Source organism: Anopheles maculipalpis, chromosome 2RL (assembly GCF_943734695.1).
Source record: "Anopheles maculipalpis chromosome 2RL, idAnoMacuDA_375_x, whole genome shotgun sequence".
Lineage (NCBI taxonomy): Eukaryota > Metazoa > Arthropoda > Insecta > Diptera > Culicidae > Anopheles > Anopheles maculipalpis.
Window position 1 is genome coordinate 30008184 of NC_064871.1, and position 26944 is coordinate 30035127.

A 26944-nucleotide genomic window follows, 5' to 3' on the forward strand; every position below is an offset into this window, starting at 1 on the left:
AGATGTCATTGCACACTCGATGCAGTGCGCGACCACAACAAACGAAATTCTGCTGAAGGGTGGTGGTTGGTGATTGTGAGCCTCCCTCCCTCCCCCCCAAAAAAAGAGGGAGATTAATTCCGGAACAGTTTTGAAGTACAGTCGCTTTTGGTTTGACGGTAAAGCACCGCATGCAAGGCCATCCGACTGGCGGCGCCAAAGGAAACTTCTTCGGCATAGTGCTGTAACGTGTGTGTGCTCTTGGTAATCAACCATGGCATCGTTGAAGGTTGCTGTACGAGTTCGTCCCTTCAATCAAAGGTAAGCGTTTGTGTGTTAGTAGTAACGGACTTGACCTACCGCACGATGAAGAAAGAACCATAAAATACGACTGCATATCGAATCCGTAAAGGACGAGGTCGCACACAGGATCATGTAACGAGCAATGCAAGCAAAAAGACGGAACTTCAGTCCTTGTGGAGTCATTTTCATACATTTAGCATCAAAACTTTACCCAGAGTAGAGCTCTTGAAGCTCACTGTAAAGATGAATTAGTTTATCCAATTTTAGCAAGGAACTTCAGTACGTCCTTGGACTAAGGATTGACCTTGTTATCAACGTGGCAATCTTAACAGTTGGATTGGAGCCTTTATCGGTCAGAACAGTCCCGGAACTCTAATTGAAGATTTTTGCAATATACGAATTATATCTTTGAGCAAAGATGTTGCAAATATTCACATACATCGTGGCGACCTGTTAAAACAGCTCCGAGATAATTGACGTACCGTACTCCCAACAGTGTTGCAGGGTCCTCCCAAAACAACAGAAAATATTAGAGAATATAAAGTTTTTAGGATGTAATGCCCTTATCTTTACGAGTCTTGAATCCTTCTTTCAAAGCCTCCTGAGACGAAGACATTCATATTGCAATCTCTCAGAAAGAGATCTACAAAACTTTTGAAGTCGTTTATTCGTTTATAAATAAATAAATTGCCTAAGATTGAGAAATTACAAATAATAATTAAACCCAGACACTTTGGCAACGTAATTCGAATATTTTATGTTGCGTATTGCGTCACATGTTTAATTACCAACAACCTCAACAAAAAAAACCCTCCAAACCCGAAACGAATCCATCGTGTGGATGTACGAAGTTCGTTTTCGGTGGCCTATTTTCCATGCTTGTTTGTGGCAGGAGAAAAAGAGGCACAATGTGCAAAGCAGGTGGAATTATCCAAATTATTCCATTACATAGGATTACGGCACGGCAAAAAGGCAAACAGCAAGTGCCCGGTGGCTAGGGGGTGGGGATGGTGGCGGTACAACGGTCGTGCGACCGGTGGCCGTTTAAAGTTATGCCGCGAAGTTTGATGTTTTCTATCGATTGGAGGTGCATCATCTAATGACCGCGTGAAAATTGCAGCTACAGGACAGCCACGCGTAGGCTTCTCCCATCCAGCTTGATTGGTCGGCATGCCAGTAGGTCACGCAAATCGTGCTGCTGATGATGATCATCTTCATGCGTTTCCAACGTTTTGATTGTTGAAGAATTCCCTCGCCGGTTGCGGTTGGCAGGCGTGTGTGGCACACGCTTACGCTTTCGCCATGTGTAAAGTTTTTCCTTTTTTTTTTCGAACGAAGCTGGTGGCACGTGTTTTGTTGTTTGTGCCCTTTTTTTAAAGGAGCATCGATGCATGCACCGATTCTAGCATGGCTTCTTTCGGGCCCGTAAAGTCATAACTCATACAAAGAATTTTAAGGACACGTGCATTAGTTCTTCCAAAGAAATCTCAAGCAGAGTATTTGTGGCACGCTCCAAGAGCTTCATACTTCGGTGGAAGCGAGCATTGGATCGTATCTCCATACGCAAAACAGACTGTCCAACTACAATCAAGTCAGAGAATCCAGAAATAGATGACTGAGAACTCTGGAAAAACGTACTGCCAACAAAGAAGAAGTACAAAGCTTGACAATCCGTGGACAAGAACGCATTTCCGTATGTCCGGGATAAGGCACATACTATAGAGGAAATCCCTTATCAATATTTTTTTGTTTGTTTATTAAGTAATCACAGGCGATGTTGGCAATACGGCGTAGAGCCGTAATACTCATCGTCAACTTTACCAAGAGTCGAGTAAAACGGTGTTAAATGCTGTAAATTGTTTCTCAAAGAATATTAGAAGTTTTGAGGGTTTTGAATTCGGAAAACTTCCAATCGATTAAATCAGATGCACAAAACATGATATGAGTGCGACTCGTCCAAACAGTAAACTTGTGGCCTGCAATGTCCTGGAATCGATTTTATTTGTAAAAAAACTAGAATTTGTTCGTGAAACCTTAAAGAAAAATTTACAAATTAGAGATCAACATTTAGGGGACTTATATTAATTTTTGTGCCCACCTATAAGCGGTCCTTTTGGATAAAGAGTAATAAAGGCCTACAAGTTGTGCGGGAGCTTGTGAGAAAAATCACGGTAGATTGTGACCATTATGCGTAGAACATAAAAATGTTATTTAAATAAATCATTATTAAAATGAGGAATGGTATTTGAAATTATTGTTTAGTGTCGCAAAAGCTAGCTTATGTATAAGATTAATTTATAAAAAAGTTTCACTAACTTATGTAATCAGTTAGTGAAATTTGAACGTGCCTGATCATACTGTAATGAAAATAATTCTGTACTGAGCCTTATTTTCATTTTAAATGACTATTTATTTATTTTATTAATTTCTAATTAGTTATGATGGTCCAGTGCCGTATTGTCAACACCGCTTGTGTTGAATAAATTTTATAATCACATTGATAAGGCATTTCCTCCTCCTTTCAATATTTTCAATATGTCTTGCTCAGTCATGTTCATAAACGACTGTGGAGCTTGCACGTGAGTGCTTTGGGTGCATCTTGTGGGCCTATATTACTTTTTAGCCCTAAAAGCTTCGGATAATTCAGGATGGGAATCCCTTTGGATAAGCTTCGCATAATTGCTAAGTGAAAATTAATCTAGAAAATGACTTAGGCCGACTTCTATCTCACGATGAACCTTTGTACATATGCTACTATAAATGAAGTGTCTAGGTCATGATTGAAAAAAAAAACACTTGAGATGGTCGTATGCGATACAAAAACGCAAACATAGAGCTAACCTCAAACCAAGCTGTATCAACGTCAGCGGAAACCTCTTCAACAACGGTACTGCTTTCGATCGGCTGTACTTAAATCCTCACCTGTGCACACAGTTGAAGGTCATCAATAAACCAACCAAGCTAGTTGTTGCGTCTGGTGCACTTCCACATAATTGTTCTTCCGCATGCAAACTGCAAAAGTGTACTGCAGAATCGATGATGATGTTTTAGACAACAAAAAAGGCCCCCTTGTTTGATGGGAATGGTTTTGGTTGGCTTTTTGCGTTCCTACGAATTCGTTTACGAGCGTTCGACTGTTGTGCGTTTTCCACCGCCTAGACGAAGCAACCTATTTCTCACGTGAACATTCCCATGGTTCCGGGCGGCGGGTGTTTATTATTTTCTGTGATAGCATTTAGCATTTAAAATGTTGTTTACCAACACATTGGTAACTAGAACGAAACCATAGCAATTTGGTGTTTGTATTTTTTTCGCCTAATGGAAGCTTTTAAGCTATTATTATTCTCATTTTCTTCAATATCTGCTTTCTAGTGGAAACTAGTTTCGCCAAACATTCTAAACTGGCTAAGTATTTTCATTACAAGCGCAACGAAATGACCTCATTTGCCTCAGTGCGTCAGTGTAGGTCGTACCAGAAAGTTAACATTCGTAAGACGACAGCATTTTGCGAGCTTATCAGCGTATAATCATCTTATACAACTGTACAAGCGTCCTCCAACGGGCGGTGGGCTAGTTTTGCAGGCAGAAAAACAGTTAAGAAAGTGGTTGCGCTTCCTTTTCCGTTTTTGTGAAAGTCATTTAACAACAAAACAGGTGTTTTACCAGTAAGCCTGCAGTATCCGTACTGCTGTGACTTAATGCAATTTACGGGGGTGGCCTTGATTTGACGTACTATGAATGTGTCGTGGAACTTGTGCGCGCTTGCGAGTAAAAAGACGCATGCCATAAACCAAACCTCAGACAAGTTCCTTTCTAATACTTTCCTTGCCTTTAAAGAGCATGTCAGTGCTTGATATGCAAGTCGTATTTTGCAAGGCTTGAATCAATTCTGACTTCGGAGCGTCTTTTCTGGATCATAATCTGCCGTTCAAGATCGTTAGCAATCGTCGCGTGTAAAATGTGCAGCTAATGATAGTGTTCGGCGCTGTTAATTCTGGATCTTTCTTAACATGAATGCATCCTCTGTTGAGACATCAATTCCTCAACAATCGTAGACGTTCTTGGAAGGGAGTTTAGAATTTTCATTACCAGCAGCAATGTGCCGCAATCCTCCGGTATTGCGTTTCTGATGACTTTACTGTAGCCGATGCTGATAACGGCTTCCTATCAAGAGCTCAGTTCTTGTTTGATTTCTGTCCCTTTTGGTCGAGTCTAATGTCGCCTGTTCGAGCGAAACACTGAAAAAGCAAATACTCTGATGGCTGATGGTCTGATGCCTCACCATAAGATGACTCATCGTGTGAGCTCAGACGTACGTTGACACTTTCCTTCCCCGCCATCTACAAGACCCACCGTTCGCCCTTGCTCAGAAGGCTTGTGGAGAAAATTTATTCATAATTCTTTCCACCCATCAACGACGTTTGACGACGTTGATTCCTTGTTTGAAACGCACACACTCTCTCTCGCCTAGAATTGAGAAAGTTTCGTATGGTTGCCCATTTCCGGATCTCATTGTCGGGTTGCTCTTTGTGCGCCCGTGGTGAGAACATTTTGTGTAAAAATTGTCATTACATTGATCGTTTCCCTGGGAGCGCAGAAATAAAATGGTAATTGGCGGCTTTTTTCTGACACCAATCATCGGAACGGATTGGATCATAATGATCATCGACACCAAGGTCTTTCCGTTCGATTGTGCGCACCACTTTCACTTTTGTCGTTGTGTGTGTCGAGGGCCAGGGCTCTAAGGGTCGTCACAATTTCGACACCGAAATGAACTTTGAAGTTTTAGACACCACTTGATCGCTGACATTAAATTGAAACACGGATCAGCGAAACATTTGACACCATCGGGTCGGGGGTTGTGTTTTTTGTCGGAGACACATCAAAACGTACCCACGACCATGTCGTTTGATGTGACCAAAACCACAGCCATCGGATACGGTTTCATGTCAAATGCAATGCTCTTGTCAGACAGCTGCACATTTGACGACAAGAAAAAACCACAGCAAAGGGATGTTTGGTGTTTTGGGCCCATCATTTAATGCCAACGGAAATGGACTGAAGATGGATGGCGTTCGGTTGGCGGTTTAAAAATGCAATCTGTTTTTTATTAATTTTGCACCGAATAAACGTGAATAAATGATCGAATTAAATGTGACTGCCAGTAAAAGCCTAGCTTGACGGATTGCATTATTAGAGCTTTGCGTGAATTAACGATTGCCACCATAAGCTTATGCGCTCGCTCAGCTTGTGTTAGCTTCGCCAGTATTGAGTGTTTGCGTGTTTTACTCCTTCGCATCAAGAAGTAGGACCATATTGAAGGCGAAACATCAGCGTCAGGTGCTATTTCCTTCCGTTTTTTCCACCTTTTGTGTTGCCTTTTTTCTTATTTGAATTTGATTTAACCGCTTTCCGGCATCGTAACGGTTCGCTGGATAGAAACCGAAGGTGGTTTCGCTGGTGGGCTTTTGTCATTATCGTCACACGGTGGACCATGGAACGGTTTTTTTTTATGCGTTTCGCATGCACAATTTCGGTGCAAAGTTCATGCGGCTACACGGACCGGTGCCGATCAAGGTGAGTTTTACATGAACGCGGCATCTGCCGAAAATCAGGTCACCGCGAAGACGGATGGCGGTTTTGCTGTTTGTAACGGAAAGATGAGCCTGTGTGCGCGTGTGTGTGTGTGTGTGTATCGTCTGGCATTGTGATGTATTGCTGAAGGTTGCGATTTCACTCCGTTGGTAACGTACGTGCCTTTTCCCTTTCCCAACTCATGAACCATCGACATTGGACGATGATCGATCATCTTTAATGATCGGTGGTCGATTGAAAACAAGAATCGTTTTCCTTCACGTTCAATAGGCTCGTTGGTTCATTTGGTTTTAGGAAATGTAGTATTTGATTTTGTTAAAAGAGAAAAGGGCTTTGTCGGAACGAAGCCAATCAAAGGTTCACCATATGCTCTAGACATGAAGGTAAATGGAAAGTATGACGAGTTTTTCTTTTATTTTCAGCTTATTTGGATAATATTTTCATATAGTTTAAATTTGGGGTTATTTTAATACTTTAAAAAATGTAAGTGATCAGCGATACGACCAGGCCGTCCTCCTGGAAAAAAGTTCAATATTCAATGAAATGTTTTGCGGATTTAATTGTTCTTCCTCTAACCGTAACCCTAATTTTACGTCTTGCGCGATTTTTATTACAACTTTATTCAAGTTTTTATACGTGTCGGATTGCTTGCTAGGTCTTGTACTTGGCAATAATCGTCGTTGTTCACATAGATGCCTTCACATATGTTAACGTAAATGAACCGTGGACTGTTCAGCTAAACATGATTTCATGTCTAAGGCAAACAAACATTCTTGGCCTGCTCAGGATTCAGCACGTCGCGTCGACATGGTCAGGTCTCCAATCAGTTTCCAAGAAATTTGGTCTAGGGCTGCGATCTCCGACAGGTTTGATTCCACTTGATCAAGCCAACGAGCTGGCTGTGCCTACGCCCGCTCTAGGCCTCGTGTCGAATGGCTCGCTGACGAGTACCTTCTTGGTGGGGCATGAGTCCAGAATCCTCATCACGTGCCCCAGCCAACGAATCCTTCCGGCTTTGACTACCGTCAGGATATCAGCACCGCCAAACAGCTCCACTAGCTTGTGGTTCATTCTCCTTCGCCACACGACCTGCTCGCACACACCGCCAAAGATAGTCCTTAGTAACCGCCGTTCGAAAATGGGGAGTGCATTGGCGACTTCCGTCAGCATAGTTCAAGATTCGTACCCGTAGAGGACTACCGGACTATCAAGGTGCGGTAATAACGGTTGAAGTCTTCTGGATCGCAGGAGTTTGTGTCCGAAGTTACGATCGCACCACGGTAGCAGAACTCCTCTACCACTTCGAGATCGTCGCCGTCAAGTGATACTCTGCTTCCGAGGCGGGCTCTATCACGGTCAGAGCCTCCGGCAAGCAGGTATTTTGTCTTCGTCGCAATGATCCTCAATCCAATTCTATTAGTCTCGCGTTCCAGTGAGATGTACACCTCGCACACCGCGGCAGTTGTCCGTCCGATTATGTCGATGTCATCCGCGAAGCCAAGGCATTCAAGAGATCGGGTGAAAATCGTGCCCCGGATGTCGAAGTCCTCGCTTCTTATGACACCCTACAGAGCGATATTGAACAACAGACAGGAGAGAACGATTCCGACAGCATTCTCGAAACTCTCATCTTGCACTGCACCCCGTCCATAGTGGCTTTTAGCAGCCGTACCAGCTTCCCAGGGAATCCAGTCATTTCCCTGGGAATGCAGGAAAAAAGTCATTTACAGAAAGAAATAATAAGGTTGACTCTTGAAAATGACCTGTCCTATAGAAATCCTATAGATGTACGAATCAGATGGGAAAGCGGCAAACTACGTTGCTAAATCGTGAGCAGTATCGAGTATTTTGTCTGCCAGCCTTGTAGATCCTGATGAGCAGCTAAGTAAAAATGCAAGATTTAAAGTTAAGCCAAGGGTAAACTTTTTCTTAAGGCCATAGAGTCTTTAGTCTACATTTGTTAGAATATAATAATGACGTAATGGAGTTCATTTTGATAATTTCTCGTTGTTTGAGTGTCACCAAACTCATCCAGAATAGTCGCATTTGAGTCGCTTTGAGTTCATAGACGCTTTGAGTTCAAGATCGACACAGCGTTGAACTTAAACAGACTGCGCTAGTGTCGTTTTATTGCAGATTAATTAAATGTTCTACTATAGAAACACATGGAGTCATTAGTACATAAGATCTACAGAGAAGAAAATGAGATATTACAATTTTCCATTATTTTTATTGTTTCCTTTGAGTGTCCTACTCAAAGTCCTACTCCTAAATTTTTTCAGATCTTTGTGTAACAATACAAAATAAAATAAAGCAATTCATATTGATTGGGAAGTGGATGTTGTGGTTTGGGACAATGGCTTCCATAGTCTGTATCAGTATGCTCCAAGCACTAGATAACCTAGCGCACAGGGCAAACTTGTGCTCCAGAGTTTCTATCTGGGAGCATACTGAAGGAGATCAATTCATTCTGTCGAGAAGCAGTCCGTGTCAGATCTGGTTGTGCTTCAGCAAATACAGTATCAAGTAAATACAGTATTGGTCGGATGATAGTCTGTAGCTGGTAACATTTTTCCAGGTCCGTAGAATGTATCTCCATAGCCTCTTTGGAATCTGGAAGTCTGGGCTATGCGAGCTGCTGGATTGCCGCCCGAAGGCACGGAGGCACGTCGTGGCAATGGAGCCTATATTCGGGGGACTTCCAGCACAAACGATGTGCTGAGCCCCGAGTTTTAGACATCCCTGCTCAGCAACTTACCGAACGCTGTTGTGATAATAGCGGGAATGTGATGATTGACTCCATCTCGATTGCGTGGAAGGGCCAATTGTGTTAATGGGATTCGAAAACCCCTAGGTCCGTCCCATAGGTAAGACTATAGTTTGGAAAGCTGAAAGAGGTGATTCTCAAAACGGTATACGGACGGATAAACGGTCTTGTTTTACCGTCTAACATGTTTTGGTTGTATTTCCTTCAGAAAGGTAAAACAAGACTCAGCATTTTTATTTTTATTGTTTTATTGAAAGGATTGCTTTCCCAAATTTTCTACTAAGTTTTACAAAACAAAAAATCGTTGAAAATCAACGGTCATAAAGAGAGAAGATCCACGGTTAGGTCTTTATAATGAAACATTTGTTATAAAATAACGCTTTACTTGCATTCCCAGTATGGCTAAGCCCCATAGCAACACTTGCGCTGCGTGTGTAAATAAATAACCAAACACACGGAGAGCGTAAATCAAAATTTGAGCAACATACAATTCTTATACCTTTCCAATTATCACCGTTTAACGGCCTAGCAACTTGATTGAATGTTTACCAATCGGATGGAATGTTTATTTTTCCTCTAACGATAAGCATTCCCCACCCTCCAGCTCCATCACCGCGAAACGATCGGTTGATCAACGGGACGGGAAACTATTTCCTCTAGCAGAGCGCATCTCTCGAGTGTGAAACAGTTTTGACAAGATAAGGCACGGAATTGGAAACGGAAATCGGGGGTGTTTTTTTTTTGGCCTGCTGATACTTCCTAGCAGCGGCCTCCACAAAAAGTTTTGGCTGGGTGGAAGCAACAACAACAACAACCTTACACAAGACACAAAAACACTTTCATGCTCGTGAGCATTTGAGAAGCATAACTGACTGTGGTGGGTAGCGAGCGGTCGATTAGTGGGCGTTTATGTGTTCCCTGCCTTTGGCCTCGTCCCATCTTTCCTTCGAACTCTCTTTGGACTGCTGCTGGCTACCAATATGTGGAAGTAAATCATTTATTTGTAACTTTCGTGGCTGTAATGCGAAGCATAAGCTATGCATTGTCCGTGCGGTGCAGCAACAACGGCACAAACCATCAAATGGACGTGCTGGATTGCTGCTACTGCTGTTTTTATGAATATAAATTTTCACTTTTCACCACACCGACAGACAGCAGGGTAGTGTTGGATATTTGGATGTCAAAAGAGAGAGAAAGAGGGTCTAGTTGAAAGCGAATTTTAACGTGCAATGCATATGTGTGTGATAAAATAAAAGCGATTAGCAAGCAGCTTAAATTTCTACTACTTGAACCTCCCCAACTTTGCTGATTGCTGTATAGGGGATAGTGAGTGAAAATGCATTCTTAACTATAGTTATTGTTTATCTGACTAATTATGATTTAAAGCGATGCGTTGGAGCTTTTCTTAACCATAGGACTCTCATGAATAAAAAAATTTTTACCTTCTAATAAAGGAAACCCAGCTTGAATTTGAAATTGAAAATTATAAAAAGCATTGGAATCGGTTTTGCTAGCTTTAGTATGGGAGTTTTCGGTCGATAAGGCAAACGTATCAATCTTTAGGGCAACATGGCAAGACGTTGAGGTAAAGTACTGTTCATTTAGAACTTGGTCATTCTAACTTATGTATAGTAGAGCCCCCAGCGGTGCTTTATGGAATTTTCTTTACACCTATGAGCAGATATTGGAGGACTCTTCCCTCTTATGGAGTGGTTTTGGCATGTTCGTAATATTAACGATGGAGCTGCAACGTAGATAATTAATTGTGTGATTGTGTAATTAATTAACGTAGAAAAATAGGAAAATTCCTTAAAAAACGCGTCTTCTACTTTTGAATATGTTTTAAAACGGTTTCGGAAACGTCAAAGCGTGGCTAGAATGGTTGAACAAAATCGTCGTACAGGAACAATGTCAGCTGAACTGGAAGATGTTGAGAACGTTACAGGCTTACCTTGAACTTTTGGATGGGGGAAAGCAACCAAACAGAACTCTGAAGCATAATTACATCGCCAAAATATGTGTTCCAAAAATTGTATGCCCAGGTTCTAACGAGGTACGCGGGTTGCGTTCTTATGGATGACGAAACGTGCATAAAAATAGATTTGAGGCAGGATTTTGGCCAAAAATTGCCACAGCACGGGGCAATGTTCCCAACAAATTAAGGTTCGCTCATGCTACGGCAAGCCATCTGCAGCTGTGGGAGCACAAAACACGGGTTTTTATAACAAATCAATCTGCGAACTGGACAGTTAAAAAGATCAGTGCCTGGATAAGTGTGTTTTGCTTTTTGTTAAAGCTCATAAAGGCTCAATCAAGCTCTGGCCAGATTTGCCAACTGCACAACATGCATACTTTTGGGAAAAAACAGCTACTGAAGTGGATAAACCAGCTTATGAGAAGTATCAAAAGAAAGTTGCTTAAATTCATCCTTGCATAAACAAATAAAATTTTCTTGAATTTCATGATGAAAGAACAATAAAAAATACCTTTCGTTTGATGTAGAAATTATATTTTTACGTAAAAAAAAATAATCGTTTTACTGCTGCGTCGTGATGAGCGACCGAATTATAAATGAATGACACTTTACGTACTAATCTCCTAATCACTTGTGTGTATGAAACTTGGAAGGTGTAGTTTGAAATGAAGCACATTGTAAAACTTAATTAGTTTGAAATAAGGAAAAACAAATTACCAAATTCTACAGTTGCTTCAAACAAACATTTATTATGTTCGTCCTATCCTATTTTCGGATGGTTTTTGCAGTACATAAGTGCCAAAAAGGAGGCAAGGGTTTCGACTGGTAAGACCATCCCACTGAAAATCAAGAGCTAGAAACGTGCCTAGTGAAGGAAGAGTTCCTATGTCAGTGCAATTACCTAGCGAAGGATGACCTACCCAGTGACGATAGAACTTCAAAGTCAGGGATACTCTACTTGGTGACGGTAGAGTTTCGTAATGAGGGTAGAACTTTTAAGTGAGTTCAAAGTTTCATAGCAAATGAAGACTTAATATATCAGGACAGAACTTCCTAGTGAGGTCAATGTTATTTGCTGCAGGTAGAGCTTCACAGTGAGGCTAGAGCTTCCTAGTGAGGTCGGAGCTACCATTTTTTAACCACTTTGAGAGTCCTCAGTATATTCAGGTAGGATTGTTATTGAGTGACACTAGGTGCAATGCAGGGAACCTAAAGAAAAATCGCACAACTTAAGAAGCAAAATGGAGATATAAATTCAACAACAATAAACAAAAAGTCAGCAATCAGTAAACGTTAACTTTGGTTATAAAACAATCAGAACCCCTCCAGGCAGTGATTTTTATTCTTACAATTGCATCAACCTTGATCAGCAAACATCGAGCATAGCCTGTTGCTGTGGCCTGTGGCTGTTGATTTAAAATTCATAGTGCAAATGTATCTTGTGGAAAATCAATCGCCGTAACAATTGCAGGGCACTACACACCGTGGAGCGAGTGATTTTTGCCCCCCTTTCTTCAATAATTAATGTTGCACCGTAGGTTAGCATGGCACCGTGAAACACCGATGGCTCGGGGCTTGTGGCCAATGGTTTCAGTTCGCTGATTTCTTAACTTCCCCAAGTTCCCTCCCCTTAATGCGGAAATGCAATATGGTGGCAGACAGTAGGCTTCAACTATGCTCCCGGAACGACGGTTACTTGAAGCAGCCAGCAGGCGATATTGTTGTAAGCGGGGAAGCAAATGGCTGTGTGTCGTACGGGTTGACGGTACCGAAGAAACAACCCTGGCTTAGTGTGACCGACAAACCAGACGGGTGTTGAATTTCTTTGTCCGCTCTTGTACCTTTTGGCGAGGACGTTGTGTTTTTTTTTTGGTACGCTTTCTTTTGCTTTCGTTCAATGGTGTCTTTTGCCATCATCTGGTCCGGTCGCGGGTGGTCAACGTTAGTTAGTCGGTCAGTCGGAACGGGGGGTACCGCACCACGTTTCCCGGTCGTGCTGCCATTCTTCGATCGTTCTCGGTTCCAATGCGTCTTTTTTTCTGTCTATCTTTTGTTGCGATTGCTTTATGCAACGCGATTGTATTGCAACCAAAAGTGCAAAGATTGGCTACGAGCGGCTACTGTTTCATTCGAAGGGGATGGGAAGAATCATGGAACTGGAACATGGTTGGATTGTATGCTGTATTTTTTTTTTTGTGCGGTGAGCTACTCTAACAGTGAGCATTCTTGTCTAGACCTGCGGTTCGTACATTAAAGTGCAATCGGGGAAACATTTATGTTTATAATGTTCGTCACCTATTATATACCGTCCACAATTTAGCGAACAATAAATGACGTAACACTTGGACGTAAACAGACATTACTCAATTTTTCTCTATTGCCTTGTGTTCATAAACTAGCAGACATTAGGTACGTGTGTTGAACCATGAACACAACTTAGATCTAGTGATGGAAGGAGGAGATTATTATAAACTTCAGAAGTAGTAGTTTGAAACGATAGACGAATAATTGTTTCAAGAAAGATTATATGAAACATACTGCTAAATGACACTAAACAAATGAAAAGATCCCTAACCGAACTGTAACTGAACAAATTCTCTGAACATTATTTACATAACTATATTAATAAGGCCAGGCAGTTCTATCGGAATTTAAAAAAAAAATCATGAACAAATAAAACTGGTACTCTTGGTTTGTATTATGGGATTTTATTGCAGCAAAATATGTACATGTTTAATAGTACATTCTGCTCTTTCTCTTTTTGATTTAAAGAGCTGTAAGGTCATGCCGGACATGTCTCTAAACTCTTACTAATTTTAACTTAACTCGATGGAATTTTGATTCAAAAATATGTTTTTTTTTCTTCTATTTTTAAACTCTTTTGAACCCACTTCTTAAGAATATATTTGAGTTTTCATTCCCTATCGATCAAATTTTCGTTACCACAAGAGAAAAGACAAAATATACACACATCAGATAACCCATTTTATTGAACAGAGAATTTTTATACAACTTTAAAATAATTGTGAATAAAAGTGGGTGAATAAAAGTTTAACCTTCAAGCAGGCAACCGGATATTCGGATATTTTTTTCAACTTTAAACTGCAATAACATTTCATTCATTGGCCTGAAAATTTCAGAACCCTCCCAACTCTTTTTCGATTTTTTGGTGTATGCATTGTAAGTGTAAGTGTATTATAGTGTACAAGCAGTAAGTGTGTTATTTTGATTTATTTTAAACTTTACCACGCAAGTTGGCAACCGCGGGTATTTCATTTCATGTATTTCATACGTTTGCCCTTGGTTATAGAAGTAGTCTAATATTTAATCTTAAATTAATCTAAAACTAAACAGTACGCAGAAAAAGTTGCACCATTGGGAAAAAAGAAAACAGAAAATAGGGAAGCGAAGGAAAGATTAGGAAGTGGATAACAACCTAGAACGGAAAGCAGGTAGGGATATGTTGAAATCAAAGTGATGGGACGAGGAATTAAACATTTTAATGGCAATAAGGAAAGGATATTTACGGCCCACCGTAGAGCGGCGTAAGGCAACAAAAATTGGGGGACGATTTCGAAGGGCGCGGGAGGGAACATATAGAGGGATTTTCATGAGCAAAGCTGAGGCAACGATGCAATCCAGGAGAAGTGCGGCAACAAATGAGGATTGGGATTGGGTATTCCATACATATTGTATGGAGAATGACGTTTATCTTCTATTCGTGTTCTATTCGTTTGAAATTTCAAATGGATCGTTAGTTTTATCATAACATGAAAAAAAAAAACATAATTAATGGATGAAATAGATTTTAGCTATACGAAAGCAACAAAAAGTCTAGAATAAATAAATAAATGATAAATAACTCGCAAATATAAAATATTTTATACTCGCATTCGCAAATATAAAAAAGGAAAAAAGCATTGTTTACCTACGAAAACCAATAAATGGATACGTCAAAACGTATGGAATCGTCCCGGGTATGCCGGTTGCCAACTTACATGTGTAGATTTGGTTGTCAATTCTAAGGTTAATTTGAATGTCCTTTTATTAAAAAAAATGGTTTAAATTTTTTTGGGAAGATATGGGAAATATAATTAAATATTTAAAATATGATTCTTCTTCTTGGCTTAACGACCTCGAAGGTTACCCTGGCTATCAAATGGCTTACTAGACTTGAATTAGTCCTCACTACGGGATCACGGTCCGGATGGGATTTGAACGCTGGTTCTGCCGCACCACCGAACCGCCCATTAAACATGATTAATCATTGATATTTGTTGTAAAAAAAAAGTTAATCAACAATTAAGTCTCTCTAACATAAATCAAACAACTACAATTCCCCTTTCTCTTTCCTGTATTGAATTCAGAGCAAACATATTTATTACGATTGATAGCAACACGCGTATGAGTCTTGCCAAAAGATAAGCTACGTACAATAAGCTAACACAACAATCTGTTTCTTAATTAATATACATTAAGTTCCCAGTTTCACATTCACTTTCGAACTGTGAGTCAATCGTTCCCGGGCATGATTGCTTGCTCTTTCGCTATCTATAGGTCAATTTTTTTATATGAGGATTATATGAATCCACCGGCCCGACCATAAGCCGGCTTGGTAATGAGAGTTGCGGTTTTCGGACAATCGTACCGACAGTCGGCAAAACACACCCGCCAGACGCATGATGCAACTCCTTCGGTTGCTTCTCTGCCGCACCGTCCTAGGCACCCATCGCGGTGGTGGATAGTAGTGGCAAACTTACATCGACAAGCCCAAGACGAGCGTAACGTAACTCGTTTGCGTTTAGCAAAATCACCATTTAAACGGATGCGGTGTGCTGCAGTCGTTACTTCCGTGATTTGGTTCGCGATTATTGGCTATAATTTCAATAATTTTCGGTACTGTTTATCGATGGGAAGGAACCTCAAAATCCTCTCCATCAAGCAGCTTTTGATAGTGGGTATTCGACATTAGCAAAAGCTTATGTCATTCCCTTGAGATGAGGTAGTCGAGCGATATGTTTTTCCTTATCGCAGTTTTTGCTCTTTTTTTCTTGATTGCGACAACAGTTGGCATCATGTGTCATCCCAAAATGTTAAGAGACACAAACAAAAATTATTGATTTTGCATTTGGAAAGCAATGTGGAGGTTACTAACGGGGAGTTTATGAGATCAGCACTTTTAAACAACTCTCTTTCAGCAATGTTTCACTTTGCCCAACTGTCTATAGTGTTGTTATCAGGCAAGTGTAAAAAAAACGGAACGCAGCAGCATGATTATCGGCGTTTGACTTATGATTATGATTGGTGAGGTTGCACCGTCAACTTCAGCCAGTCTTATAAGGGGCGATTTCGGCAGTCGTAAGTGTATATTTTTCATTTCCTATGGCGGAAGTGAATCATAGAGAAAATATAAAGCAGCAGCAAAAAAAGAAGAAATATGATACAGTAATGAATTATCGCTAAATCAGGCTAAGCTCTCTTATGCTTCGTTAGGCTGTTGATTGTGCGTTTGGATGGATTTTTTACCCCGTTTTCAATTGTCTGCCTGAGTTAAGATTGTTGGCCTGAGGCTGATCCGTTGACAGATATGAAATATCAATTACGCCCCCTTTGGTTGCTAAAGTTAGCTAGTTACGTAGATATTACTTTTTCTGATCAGATGAAAGAATGTTTATAGGAGGATTGATCCAACAGAGATGTGTAAAATTATGTTGGAAATATAAAGTATACATACCGATTGGGAGTCTTGATGAACGTTGAACGTTCTTTATGCTTATTCGTTTACTGATCACGCGATAGCTAGATTGGTCGTAGAAAAAGAAGAAATTACCTTGGCTTTTGGTGGTAGCAATGGAACTTGAGTGTTGGACATTATCGTACAACCAAACATGAAAAATTTGGTCGAAATTTATTGCCTACACTTTGTCAATCGCTCCTAGTTTTGCAGTATGATGTAGGACTGATCAATCGATAATTTTCGCTTTGGGAATTTTCTTTGAAAGTCTTCTAGTATCTCTTGTATAAAGCTTATATGCTATATTATATACATTTTAATCTCTTTTTCGTACTTGGTTTTGACCATGATTTATAATAAGTAAAGGCTAAGAAAGTTTCGATTAGTTGAAGTACTAATGCGATGGTATATTGTTTCATTCCACAGGGAACATGAACTCGGCGCAAAGCTCATCGTGCAGATGGATGGCAAGAAGACGCGCCTGCTGAAACCGAAACTTGGCACCGGCAATGGTATACGGGGCGATCTCGCTTCCCGAGCCGCCCAGGACCCATTCAACGACTTCACATTCGATCACTCCTACTGGTCGGTGGACGAACGCGATCCCCACTTCACACCACAGGAAACCGTTTTCGACGATCTCGGTACGGAGATTGTGGACTGCGCCTTCCAGGGGTACAATGCTTGCGTGTTCGCGTACGGGCAGACCGGTAGTGGCAAAACATTCACGATGATGGGCACACCGGAAGCACAAGGACTCATCCCGCGAATATGTCGTTCACTGTTTGCCCGCATGAAGCTTGGGCAGGAAGAAGGTACAGGCTACAAAACGCAGTGTTCCTATCTGGAAATTTACAACGAACGGGTAAAGGATCTGCTTGGACCTAGCAGTGCTGGGCATGGTTTGCGTGTGCGCGAACACCGTACACTTGGACCGTACGTGGAAAGCCTGTCCCAGCATCCGGTGTCGGATTACTCGGAGATACAGAACTGTATGATTCAGGGCAACATCCAGCGAACGACAGCTAGTACGAACATGAACGATACGAGCAGCCGAAGCCATGCGATCTTCACCATAACCTTCGTCCAGGCACGCTACCTCAACGATCTGCCCAGCGAAACCGTGTCCAAGATTCATCTGGTAGATTTGGCGGGTAGCGAGCGAGCCAATGCAACCGGTGCGACCGGACAACGGTTGAAGGAGGGTGCGCACATTAACAAATCGCTGGTGACGCTAGGGAGTGTTATCTCCGCCCTGGCCGAACAAACCAATCCGACCAACAACAAGCGTGTGCTGTACATCCCGTACCGGGACTCTATCCTGACGTGGTTGTTGAAGGACAGTTTAGGTGGAAACAGTAAAACGATCATGATAGCGGCTATCTCACCGGCCGATGTGAACTACAGTGAAACGCTTAGTACACTACGGTACGCGAACCGGGCGAAGAACATCATCAACAAGCCGACGATCAACGAGGATCCGAATGTGAAGTTGATACGCGAGCTGCGCGACGAAATCTACAAACTGAAACTGATGTTATCGAGCGATAGTGGCGCTGCGCTCGAGCCTCAGCTCAAGGTGCTGGAAGATCTGCACAAAAAGGAAGCACAGGAAAAGGTGTTGACCGAAGAGTGGGCGGAGAAGTGGCGCGAGGCACAAACAATTTTGCGCGAACAGCGATCGCTGGGTTTGCGCAAATCGGGCGTTGGTGTTGTGCTCGACTCGGAGATGCCACATCTGATCGGTATTCACGATGATATCAGTACGGGCGTAACGTTGTACAGTTTGAAGGAAGGTGAAACGACGATCGGTACGGATGAGGCCCCCTATCCGCAGGACATTTCGCTCAACGGTATCGGTATTGCGCCGGAACATTGTCGCATCGTAATTTCGAACGGCAATGCAACGATTTATCCTAATCCGAACGCTACCTGTCTGTTAAATGCGAGCATGATCGAAGTACCGACAGCTATCAGTCAAGGCGATATACTGCTGCTTGGCCGGACGAACATGTTCCGCTACAACAATCCGGCGGAGGCGGCTAAAATGCGTCAAGAAAACAGTCACCAGCAGCGATCGTCTCGGCTCGATTTGTCACGCCTCTCGTTAATTGCTGCCTCGCGCGAAAACCTGTGTACCAGCTTTCTGAGCGACGATGATGGTGTTGGTGGTGGGTCGTCGTTGAGCTTGTTCGGTGGTGGTGCTGCTGGCGGATTAGCTTCACCGCAAAGCGCACTTCGCTTTCGGCAGTACACACCGAGCAGGGAGGATGCCGAGCTGCAGGACGAGCATCGCAAAATACTGCAAACGATCGAAAATGCGCTGCGCCAGCTAAATCTGGAGCGTACGCGTATGCACGAACAGTTTAAGCATAAGATACGGCTCTGCACCGAAGAGCTGGAGCGGTTGGAAAGTACCAAGCGGGACCGGTTGACGATTTTAGACTGCCGAATTGGGGAGCTAATGGCACGCAAGGAGATGGTGCTGTGGGAGAAAAGCAATGAAAAGACGCAAGTAAGAGATGGGTTTATTTTTTATGCTAAATGAATTAAGTGGTCCTTAGTTAGTTGTGTATCGCTGGTTTAATTAATTATTCTTATTTCATTTATTTTTCATTAATTTTTTATCAACTTTTTCTGTTGTGTATCGCTTCTTTTCATCGTTTCCGTTTCCCGGTATGATTTCACATTCCATGATTTGTCCAGGTGGACATATTGGTGCGGCAGCTGTCCGCCCTGCAAACGCAGCTGGACACGAAGAAGCGCGATTTCTATGAGTACGTCGCGAAAGAGCTCCAAGAGTTGCAGGACTGTGGCCGTCTGGACGAGGTAGAGAAACGCTAGCCCTTATTTCGTTTAGCACATTTAGTTTCCTTTTGAATTTTTAATTCGCTTTATTTTTTATAACAAATAACTATTTTTTACGTATCTTAACACTCCCTCCTGTTTTTCCTGTTTCATTGTCTACAATAGGCAAGCAGTGAGCTGATACGAAATGCTCCCCAGACGGAAGATTATTCGGAAATACTGCTTCAAATCTCTCGCTCACTGGACAACTATTCGCAACAGTACATTAGGGAGTTTGTTCGCCGAAATGTAAGTCTATGGATAATCGATTCTTGGCGAAATCCTGGTGGCCCACATAGCAGCACACATTTTGTAACATTTGTCGTTTACATAACTTTTCAGCGGGATGAGATCAGCAAATACGAGATGGAGCTATCGGAGAAAGAGCAACAGCTGTCCGAAAGCACACAGAAGATTGCCGATCTGGACCAAAAGATACAGGAGCTGGAGCAGCAAAACAGGGATTTGCTGCAACAGCGAACCCAGCAGGAGCTGGAACAAATTCAACAGAAAAAGCTTTCGTAAGTACTGACAAGCGGTCATCGGTTTATGTTTATCACTGGTGCTACCGCAAGGTTGTGTCCTTAGTCCTCTGTTATTTGTCCTTTTCATTAATGATTGCCTGCTCTGTTTTATATTAGAGCTGACGACATTCAAATCTTTTATTCTGTCTCCTTTCTCAGCGCTTGTTCTGTTCTCCAAAACATACTTAATCGTTTTTCTATATGGTGTGTTGTCAATGTGCTTGTCCTGAGTCCTAGTAAATGTAAAGTTTACCCGGTCCTGCTTCGCCTTTTTTTTATCCCTCTACCATCGACCTGATCTCTGTCAACTGAGTCTCTGTCGTCAGGGACCTCGTTGTTTGGCTGGATGCTGTTCTACCCTTCACCTACCACATCGACTCCTTTGTTACCAGAGCTCGGGAAGTTTGGAAGCATGGTTACTGCGATTTTACTGATCCTGACCTGCCTAAAGGTACTATTATGCTCGTTGGTCGGGTCGTTGCTGGAGTAATGCACGGTGATTTGGTCGCCGTTGGCTAGGATCCACATAGACCGTATCGAGAGAGTGCAGAGTTCTTTCACAAGGTTTGCTGTTCGCAAGATCGTTACGCTGTTCGAAGCTCGGCATGGCGTGGAAGCTCCCTTTAATCACGCCGATCCATTGTCTACCTCCTTCTGCATTGTGGTAATGCACCTTTTCGTTCCCTTCGTATCCGCCCTCTTCTATTCTTTCTCCACTGCACTGCAATACGACGCAAAGATACTCTGTTGCTTGCCTTTACCTTTGATGACAATCAATCTTCGTTATCAATTTTTCGTTCCCGTCTAGCTCATCCTTTCCCAGGTTGAGCTGCATTACAGTTTAGATTAGGGTTAGTTAGGTTTAAGTTCATTGTATAGTTGTAAGGCAAACAATTGAAATTCAATTAAACTAATCATATCTTTTCCCGTTCTGTTCTTCAGGATGACATTAAATCTTACGCACACAAACGGAGAAGCCGATGGTGAAGGAACGGATGCACGAACTCTGTTGAGTGTCAATCGCGGAACATTGGAAACGTGTGACACATTCCACACGGCCAACTCGGACTGCTCCTTTGTGTCCGCACTCAACACACCCGCATTAAATTCGTTAAATCAACTCATACCGACGCCCAGCTCAACGGAGGACGGTACCGAATCCGATACGGGTGATCGAGACTACGAGGAGGCCACATCGAACGGTGGCACCATGCTTCAAGGCGGTATGAGCGATAGTGGTGTTAGCTTCGAAACCAATAAAGCCACCGATCCGGGTGCCCCATTACACACGGGAGCGGATGAAAACGAAAGTGAAACGGGTAGCATTGACAGGCAGAACGAACCCGCTGTAAACGGTACGGCTAAGCTGCTCTTTCAGTCGGACGATCACTGTCTACTACTTGCTACCTCATCCACGCCCAACCCAAAGTACGGTGGTAAAAACATGCCCACCACAACGACGACCGTGATCGTGACGGATGGAAATGCGGTATTGAAAGCGAACCAACAGTCACCTCGATTGCGTCACAAATCGTCCGATTCGGACGAGGAACGCACCACGTTAACGACGATGTCATCGACGGGAGGCACGCCCGGATCGAATCGGTTGAGGCTAGCCCTGCCGAATCGGAACCGTAACAGCAACAGCAATAGCAAAAGTAGTAGCATGCGTACGGAAATTTTTGACATCCGCCATGGCATCCATCCGCTGAGGGTAAGCAGTGTGAGCAGTGGGACGGACGGAAGCCACGAGGAAGAGGATGATGAAGAGGAAGAGAATGGTCGGCGCCGTCGGCATGAGGACGATGAGGAAGAGCAACGGTCGCGTGGTTCCTCGATCGATAATAGCTCGATCACCTCGTCAACGGCAAATTTGATACTGTGCGAAATGAATCTTCTACGTGAAAGTATCGCTAGCAAAAAGGCGGAAATTATGAAAATTCTCGAAACGAATGGTGATAAGAAGATGCTGGACGGGAAGATTGGAGAGTTGCAGGATCTGCAGAAACGTATCGTACAGCTGGAGATAAAGATACAGGATGTGGAGAAGAGTTGCCTGTCGGATGGGGAGTTGCAGCTTGATTCGATGCGAGATATACCTGAAAGCTTTACCGATAGTGACGATAGCCGGGTGGGCAATTCGTGCATCTATCCGGGGTACATGCGAGCGCGTGACCAAGGCAGCATTTATGCACCGAGCGTTACGCGATCCTTACCGTCCATGGAGGGAACTTACCGTAAGTTAGAAGTGGATATTTTCAACATCGAATGGGTTTATCGTTTCCGTGGATACAAATTTTATTTTACGTGAAATGATATTTCAACAAACCTGTAAAATTGATCGGTTTACTTACAATCTTCAGGGTTTCTCAAGGCAGATGATAGAAATTGACAACCAAATGTTTTGAGTTATAAAACTAAATTTTTCAGCCAGTTTTTGTTAGACATCTGATCATCAGACATCACAATCAAGGAGCTGGTATACGGCCTAAGTTGTCAAAAAGTGGTCGGTTTAAAAAAAGAATGTTCTTTGTTTGAGAACTTGGCACAACTTCAATGTTCTGAGTTTTTTTTTCATTTTCACATCCATTTCTCAGCTAAGTGCTCGGCCTGTCAGGAAAAGCTCCTAGAGTTTATGACATTCAACAGGTTTGAGAAATACTGCAGAACATGAGAAGCATGAAATTCTCATTCATGGACATGAAATGCTCAATCGATGTTGAAAGAATCCTTTACACCAATAAAAACTACTGCTGATAATAATTAAAAAAAGATACTACAAAATATTAATTTCCTTTCTATAATCTCCTACGTTAGGTTCCGATCACGTTATAAACATACCAACGTACATCATACGAGGTGCGGGCAAACAAACCCATTACGAGTACGAGGTGAAAATTAATCTACCCGACGAAAGGTGGACATTACTGCGACGGTACAGCCGTTTTCGTGAGCTCCATCTGGCGATGAAGAAACTGTACGGTGATAAGGTAAGTGTGTCTCGTGCAGCAAACAATCAGTTTCCCATTCTAACTTTCCGCCTTTCCGTTGCAGATCGCAACGATACCATTTCCGAGGCGTGAACTGTTTGCATCGAACACGGAATCGGTCGCAAAAACGCGCCGTCGACAGCTAGAAACGTACCTGCGCCGCCTACTGGTCGTGTGTGCCAAAATTCCTCACTGTCCCATTTACGAGGGTGAAGGACGGCCCGGGCTAACCAAGCAGACGTTGATCGAGTTCCACTCGTTCTTCAAAAAAGGCCTTTTCGAAACGGGCAAACATGGCACGGGATAAAAGCAGTTGGGGGAAGTGTTAATGGCTTCCTGTAGCTAATGGTGTAGCTGGGGAACGTTTTATTTTTGTGATGTAAAAGACTTTTAGATTTCTAGACCCAAGCGCGTTAGGTTTTCGTTTTTAGATTAAAATTATAGGATAGGTTAATCTAGCTAGGAACAAATCACATCGGTTTTAACGAACGAGTGAATGTAGAAGTCTCTTTTTTGTTGTTTGTAAAGTTGTTGTAAACAAAACATCCTTTATCAACGCGCCTTTCCGGTCGGTTTCGATGAAATGTATTGTTTAAGTTGATTTCATCGCTTCATTCGGCTTTCTTCCTTCCGACAAAGGTTGGTGTGGCCTTCAATTGTTCCAAGGTGTCTTACCCTCCCGTATTAGAATCGAATAGCGCAGCATCCTGCAGTTTTAAGCTCAAAGCAGAAATGACAAACCAATGACAATAATAGCTCACTCTGCACTTGCTAGTGTGTGTGTGTCTACCGGATACGTTAAAAACGGTGTTACTTCCATCCATTTCCGTTTTATTTTTCGAACAGTGTGCACCACACAGATACCGAGATGCTTAGCTTCACCGGACTTTATCATGGATAAAGTGTTGCCTGGTTGAATGCTTATCGAGCAAATAGATGGAAAAAGGAATAGATAAATGTACATAAAACACGCATCATTTAGCCTTAGTCCGCATTAGTTATCGTAAAACAAATATTTCGTTATAATAGTATCAAAAAGATGCTAATGCTAGTTTGGCTAATGTTGCTAATGCTAATGTTTGCTAATTAATGAAAAAAACTCTCCTTTATGGAATTCATATTAAACAGACATGAATTCATCGTTACTATAATCCAACAAAGAAAAGCAACAAACGATCATTACAAATCATAATCACATCATATCAAAACACCACGTACAAAACGTGCAATCCTTATGTGTGTGTGTGTAAAACTGTGTTACGGTTCCGGCAGAAACGTTCATCAATTGTAACTAACTGTGATTAGTCTCATCCCGCATACTGTTGCAGTTGTTGTGCTGAAAATCCCCTTTTCCTAAATGTATCTAATTGTTTTCCCCGTGTTACATACACCGTTGCATGCCACCCCTTCGGAAGGGTCCGTATTATCAAAGAGTGCTTTTTCAACTGTTTAAGTCAATTTTTTTAAAGTGCTGTTTCCCAATGTGTTTTCTCCGTCTGTTTACGTGTGAACCTTTAGTGGCATTAATGGCCGTTACGTATGGATCCAAGTTATTAAGTGTGTAAGAAAGTATGTTTTTATATGAATGAAGAAAGGGAGAATGCTAATGCTAGCTTTAAAGAACTGTGCTGATTTACAACAAAATGAACGTATCGAAGGCAAACAGTGAGGCAAAATGCTTCTCGTTCTATAACTAGGTTCCTTGAAGTTAGATCTATTTGTTTGAACAGTACTCGTTTGCTCCACTTTCTGGCGCTGAGCAGGTGCAATTTGCGACGAAATAGCAGCATAGTAATTAAGTAACTCAGGAGCTTGTTTATAACGGAGGCCTGTAATATAAGGAGTATAAGAGAAGGTTGGTGATGTTTAGATGAACAAAAAAGAACTTAGCCAATTAGGAAAACGTTTAGAAAAAACAATACAGTGTAATTAGGAAAATGAGAACAAAAAAATTAAATAACAACAATTCGTAGCATTATATGTGTTCTAGGAAAACAAAAGAAAAGGAATCGGTTATTGAAATAAAAAAAAATGTGACACCATATAATAAAATTGATCACTTTTCTCTCTGTATTGTAGTTCGCAATATGTAGACGAGAAGGACATGCTGGGAGAAAGTGAGATAAATCAATTCTAAATGTAAAAGAAAAAAATGTAGAAAAAATCGACTGATGGTTTATGTTTTAGTACTGCACAAGAGCAACATTTAGAACAGTAAAATTTGAATCATTTGGTTGAAGAAATAAATCATGAAAAGAGCAAAACTTTACCGAAACTAATAAAGAATTTAATTGATGGGTAGATGAGCAATAAATTTCGCAGTAATGTGTTTTTTGTGTGTTTAGTTTAGAGTTTTATTTTTATTTTTATAATTCATTCCACGGCTTCAGACAATCAGTAGATTTTTTGTCCCCATATGTGAGAAAGGACAATGGAGGAGCTGTTTCTACTAATAGCTCTACGGAATGTACGATAATCTCACTATTGTGCAGCACATTAAAATCGCCAGGCTCATAGTGATAATAACAACGGACTACCCGACGGAGATCGTAAGCGTTAGCGAAGACTTCTTCAGCAGACTTTGTAGTGTCCGAAAGAACAAAAAATGGAAAAAGAATTTAAAACAGAAGTGGATTGAACATACAGAACGATATTTCTTTGTGTAACATGTTACGATACGAAAGAAGCCGAAGCATGGCAAGCATTTGAAGTAAATAAAACTTATTCCATTGCCTTGGATGCATGCAGCAGACAAACATTGCGCGTACCACGATCATCGTACCCCATACAAAAAGGGCTATCCGATATCTAACAAACATGCTGGTTGTTACATTTGTTGCCATAGGTTACCAAAGTTGCCGATGCGTGACCGAGCACCAGGTCGATCGAATGCAAAAGGGTACGACATTCAACGATACGACCGTACGCCAGACGCTCAATATGGGCCATATCGGGTGTGTACCGGGTCACAAGGGTCCCTACTCAACGGGATCCAGTGTCAATTCTTTTTCCGACCGGTGAGTATGTGTCATTCTAGTGATTGAAGTGAAGTAGGTAAGGTCGGTGTAGTGGATACTGCAGAGTCTATTGGATGGATTGGAAGCGATTGACTGGGCAAAGATTGTGAGACAAAGTGATCAAGTGATATCGGATTCTATTTATTAAGCCTACAGATAGATTTTAGCTCATTCTAGATCTTGATTGTGAATATATTCCAAGAGCATCCTCCTTTGTTCTTTAATTAATGGTGATTTTGTTGTATACGCCTGAAGTGTACGCAATCCGTCGCGCTGACACCCAATGAATGTTGAATTAGAAACTAATAATTGCATAGCTCTAGGCGCTATTAATTCAACATATGATCTACATCGCTTTAGTTCCTTGCAACAGGACTTTTCGTGGACTTTTTAAATTTAACTGAAAAGAGGCGAAAAAAAAACATGATGTGAAAAAAATTATCGATTCCAATTGCTTATGTGTGTAATAGTTTCAACTTTAAGGACACTCGTGTGATTCTGATTGAGAAGAATAGGTAGAACACAAGCGAGATACAAACTAGAGACTGTCCCAACAAATCAATTGACTGCCAACATGAACATGTGGACAGTCTGTGAATGGTAACACACGGTGCGTCGTTACTAGCAAAAAGAAAAACAGAAACCAACGAATTGAATAAAGTCCAAGACTGAAAATAGATTTTCTCGCCATACCTTTCTCCACCCTTCAGTTCCTGCTTCAGTCGGTCATATAATAGGGTCATGGTTTGCGTGACTGACCTGTCGGCGAAGGCAACAAACACATCTTCACCGGTCTCCGGTCCGGTGAACTTGCACAAGCTTAGCAATAGTAGGCAGCTTTGGGGGACGCTGGATGCGTGTCCTCGTTCAGCGAGAGTGTTGCGTGTTGTTTGCCCTTTCCTGTGCTTTCGAATTATCATTTTTCAAGGATAAATTCTTGCATTTTATGTTTGGTCCGGAACTTCGTAACGACTCCCTCCCCTCTTTCCATCGTTCCGGTTCAATTGTTTGGTCCGTTGCATGCGCTACACAAAAAAAACCCCGACAACGATGACGACGGTTTTGCGGCATCGAATGTGGTGTCCTGTTTATAACTTTGTTGATCGGCAATGGCTGGGGGGAGGACACAATTATTGATTTTCCTGTAACATTGTGATTCGGGTTTTTTTGCCCTTCTTCGATAGCAGCAGCTGGTAGTTGTTACTTCCCACGT

At 41.9% G+C, this 26944-nt stretch overlaps 1 protein-coding gene across 1 annotated transcript; it reads left to right on the top strand.

Moving 5' to 3' along the window:
- The first annotated feature begins 238 nt into the window (after positions 1-238).
- Positions 239-23021, top strand: LOC126556718 (kinesin-like protein Klp98A). The gene is made up of 8 exons (XM_050212163.1): positions 239-300; positions 16780-18868; positions 19060-19182; positions 19327-19449; positions 19543-19721; positions 20667-21961; positions 22542-22714; positions 22779-23021. Exons 1-8 carry the CDS (start codon positions 254-256, stop codon positions 23019-23021), a joined length of 4272 nt encoding a protein of 1423 aa, XP_050068120.1. The 5' UTR covers positions 239-253.
- Positions 23022-26944: the final 3923 nt, after the last annotated feature.

Coding starts and splice junctions, on each gene's coding strand:
- LOC126556718 (XM_050212163.1), top strand. CDS start 254: ATGGCATCGTTGAAGGTTGCTGTACGAGTTCGTCCCTTCAATCAAAG. Junction 18,869..19,059: donor AAAGCAATGAAAAGACGCAA/GTAAGAGATGGG, acceptor TGATTTGTCCAG/GTGGACATATTGGTGCGGCA. Junction 19,722..20,666: donor ATTCAACAGAAAAAGCTTTC/GTAAGTACTGAC, acceptor TCTGTTCTTCAG/GATGACATTAAATCTTACGC.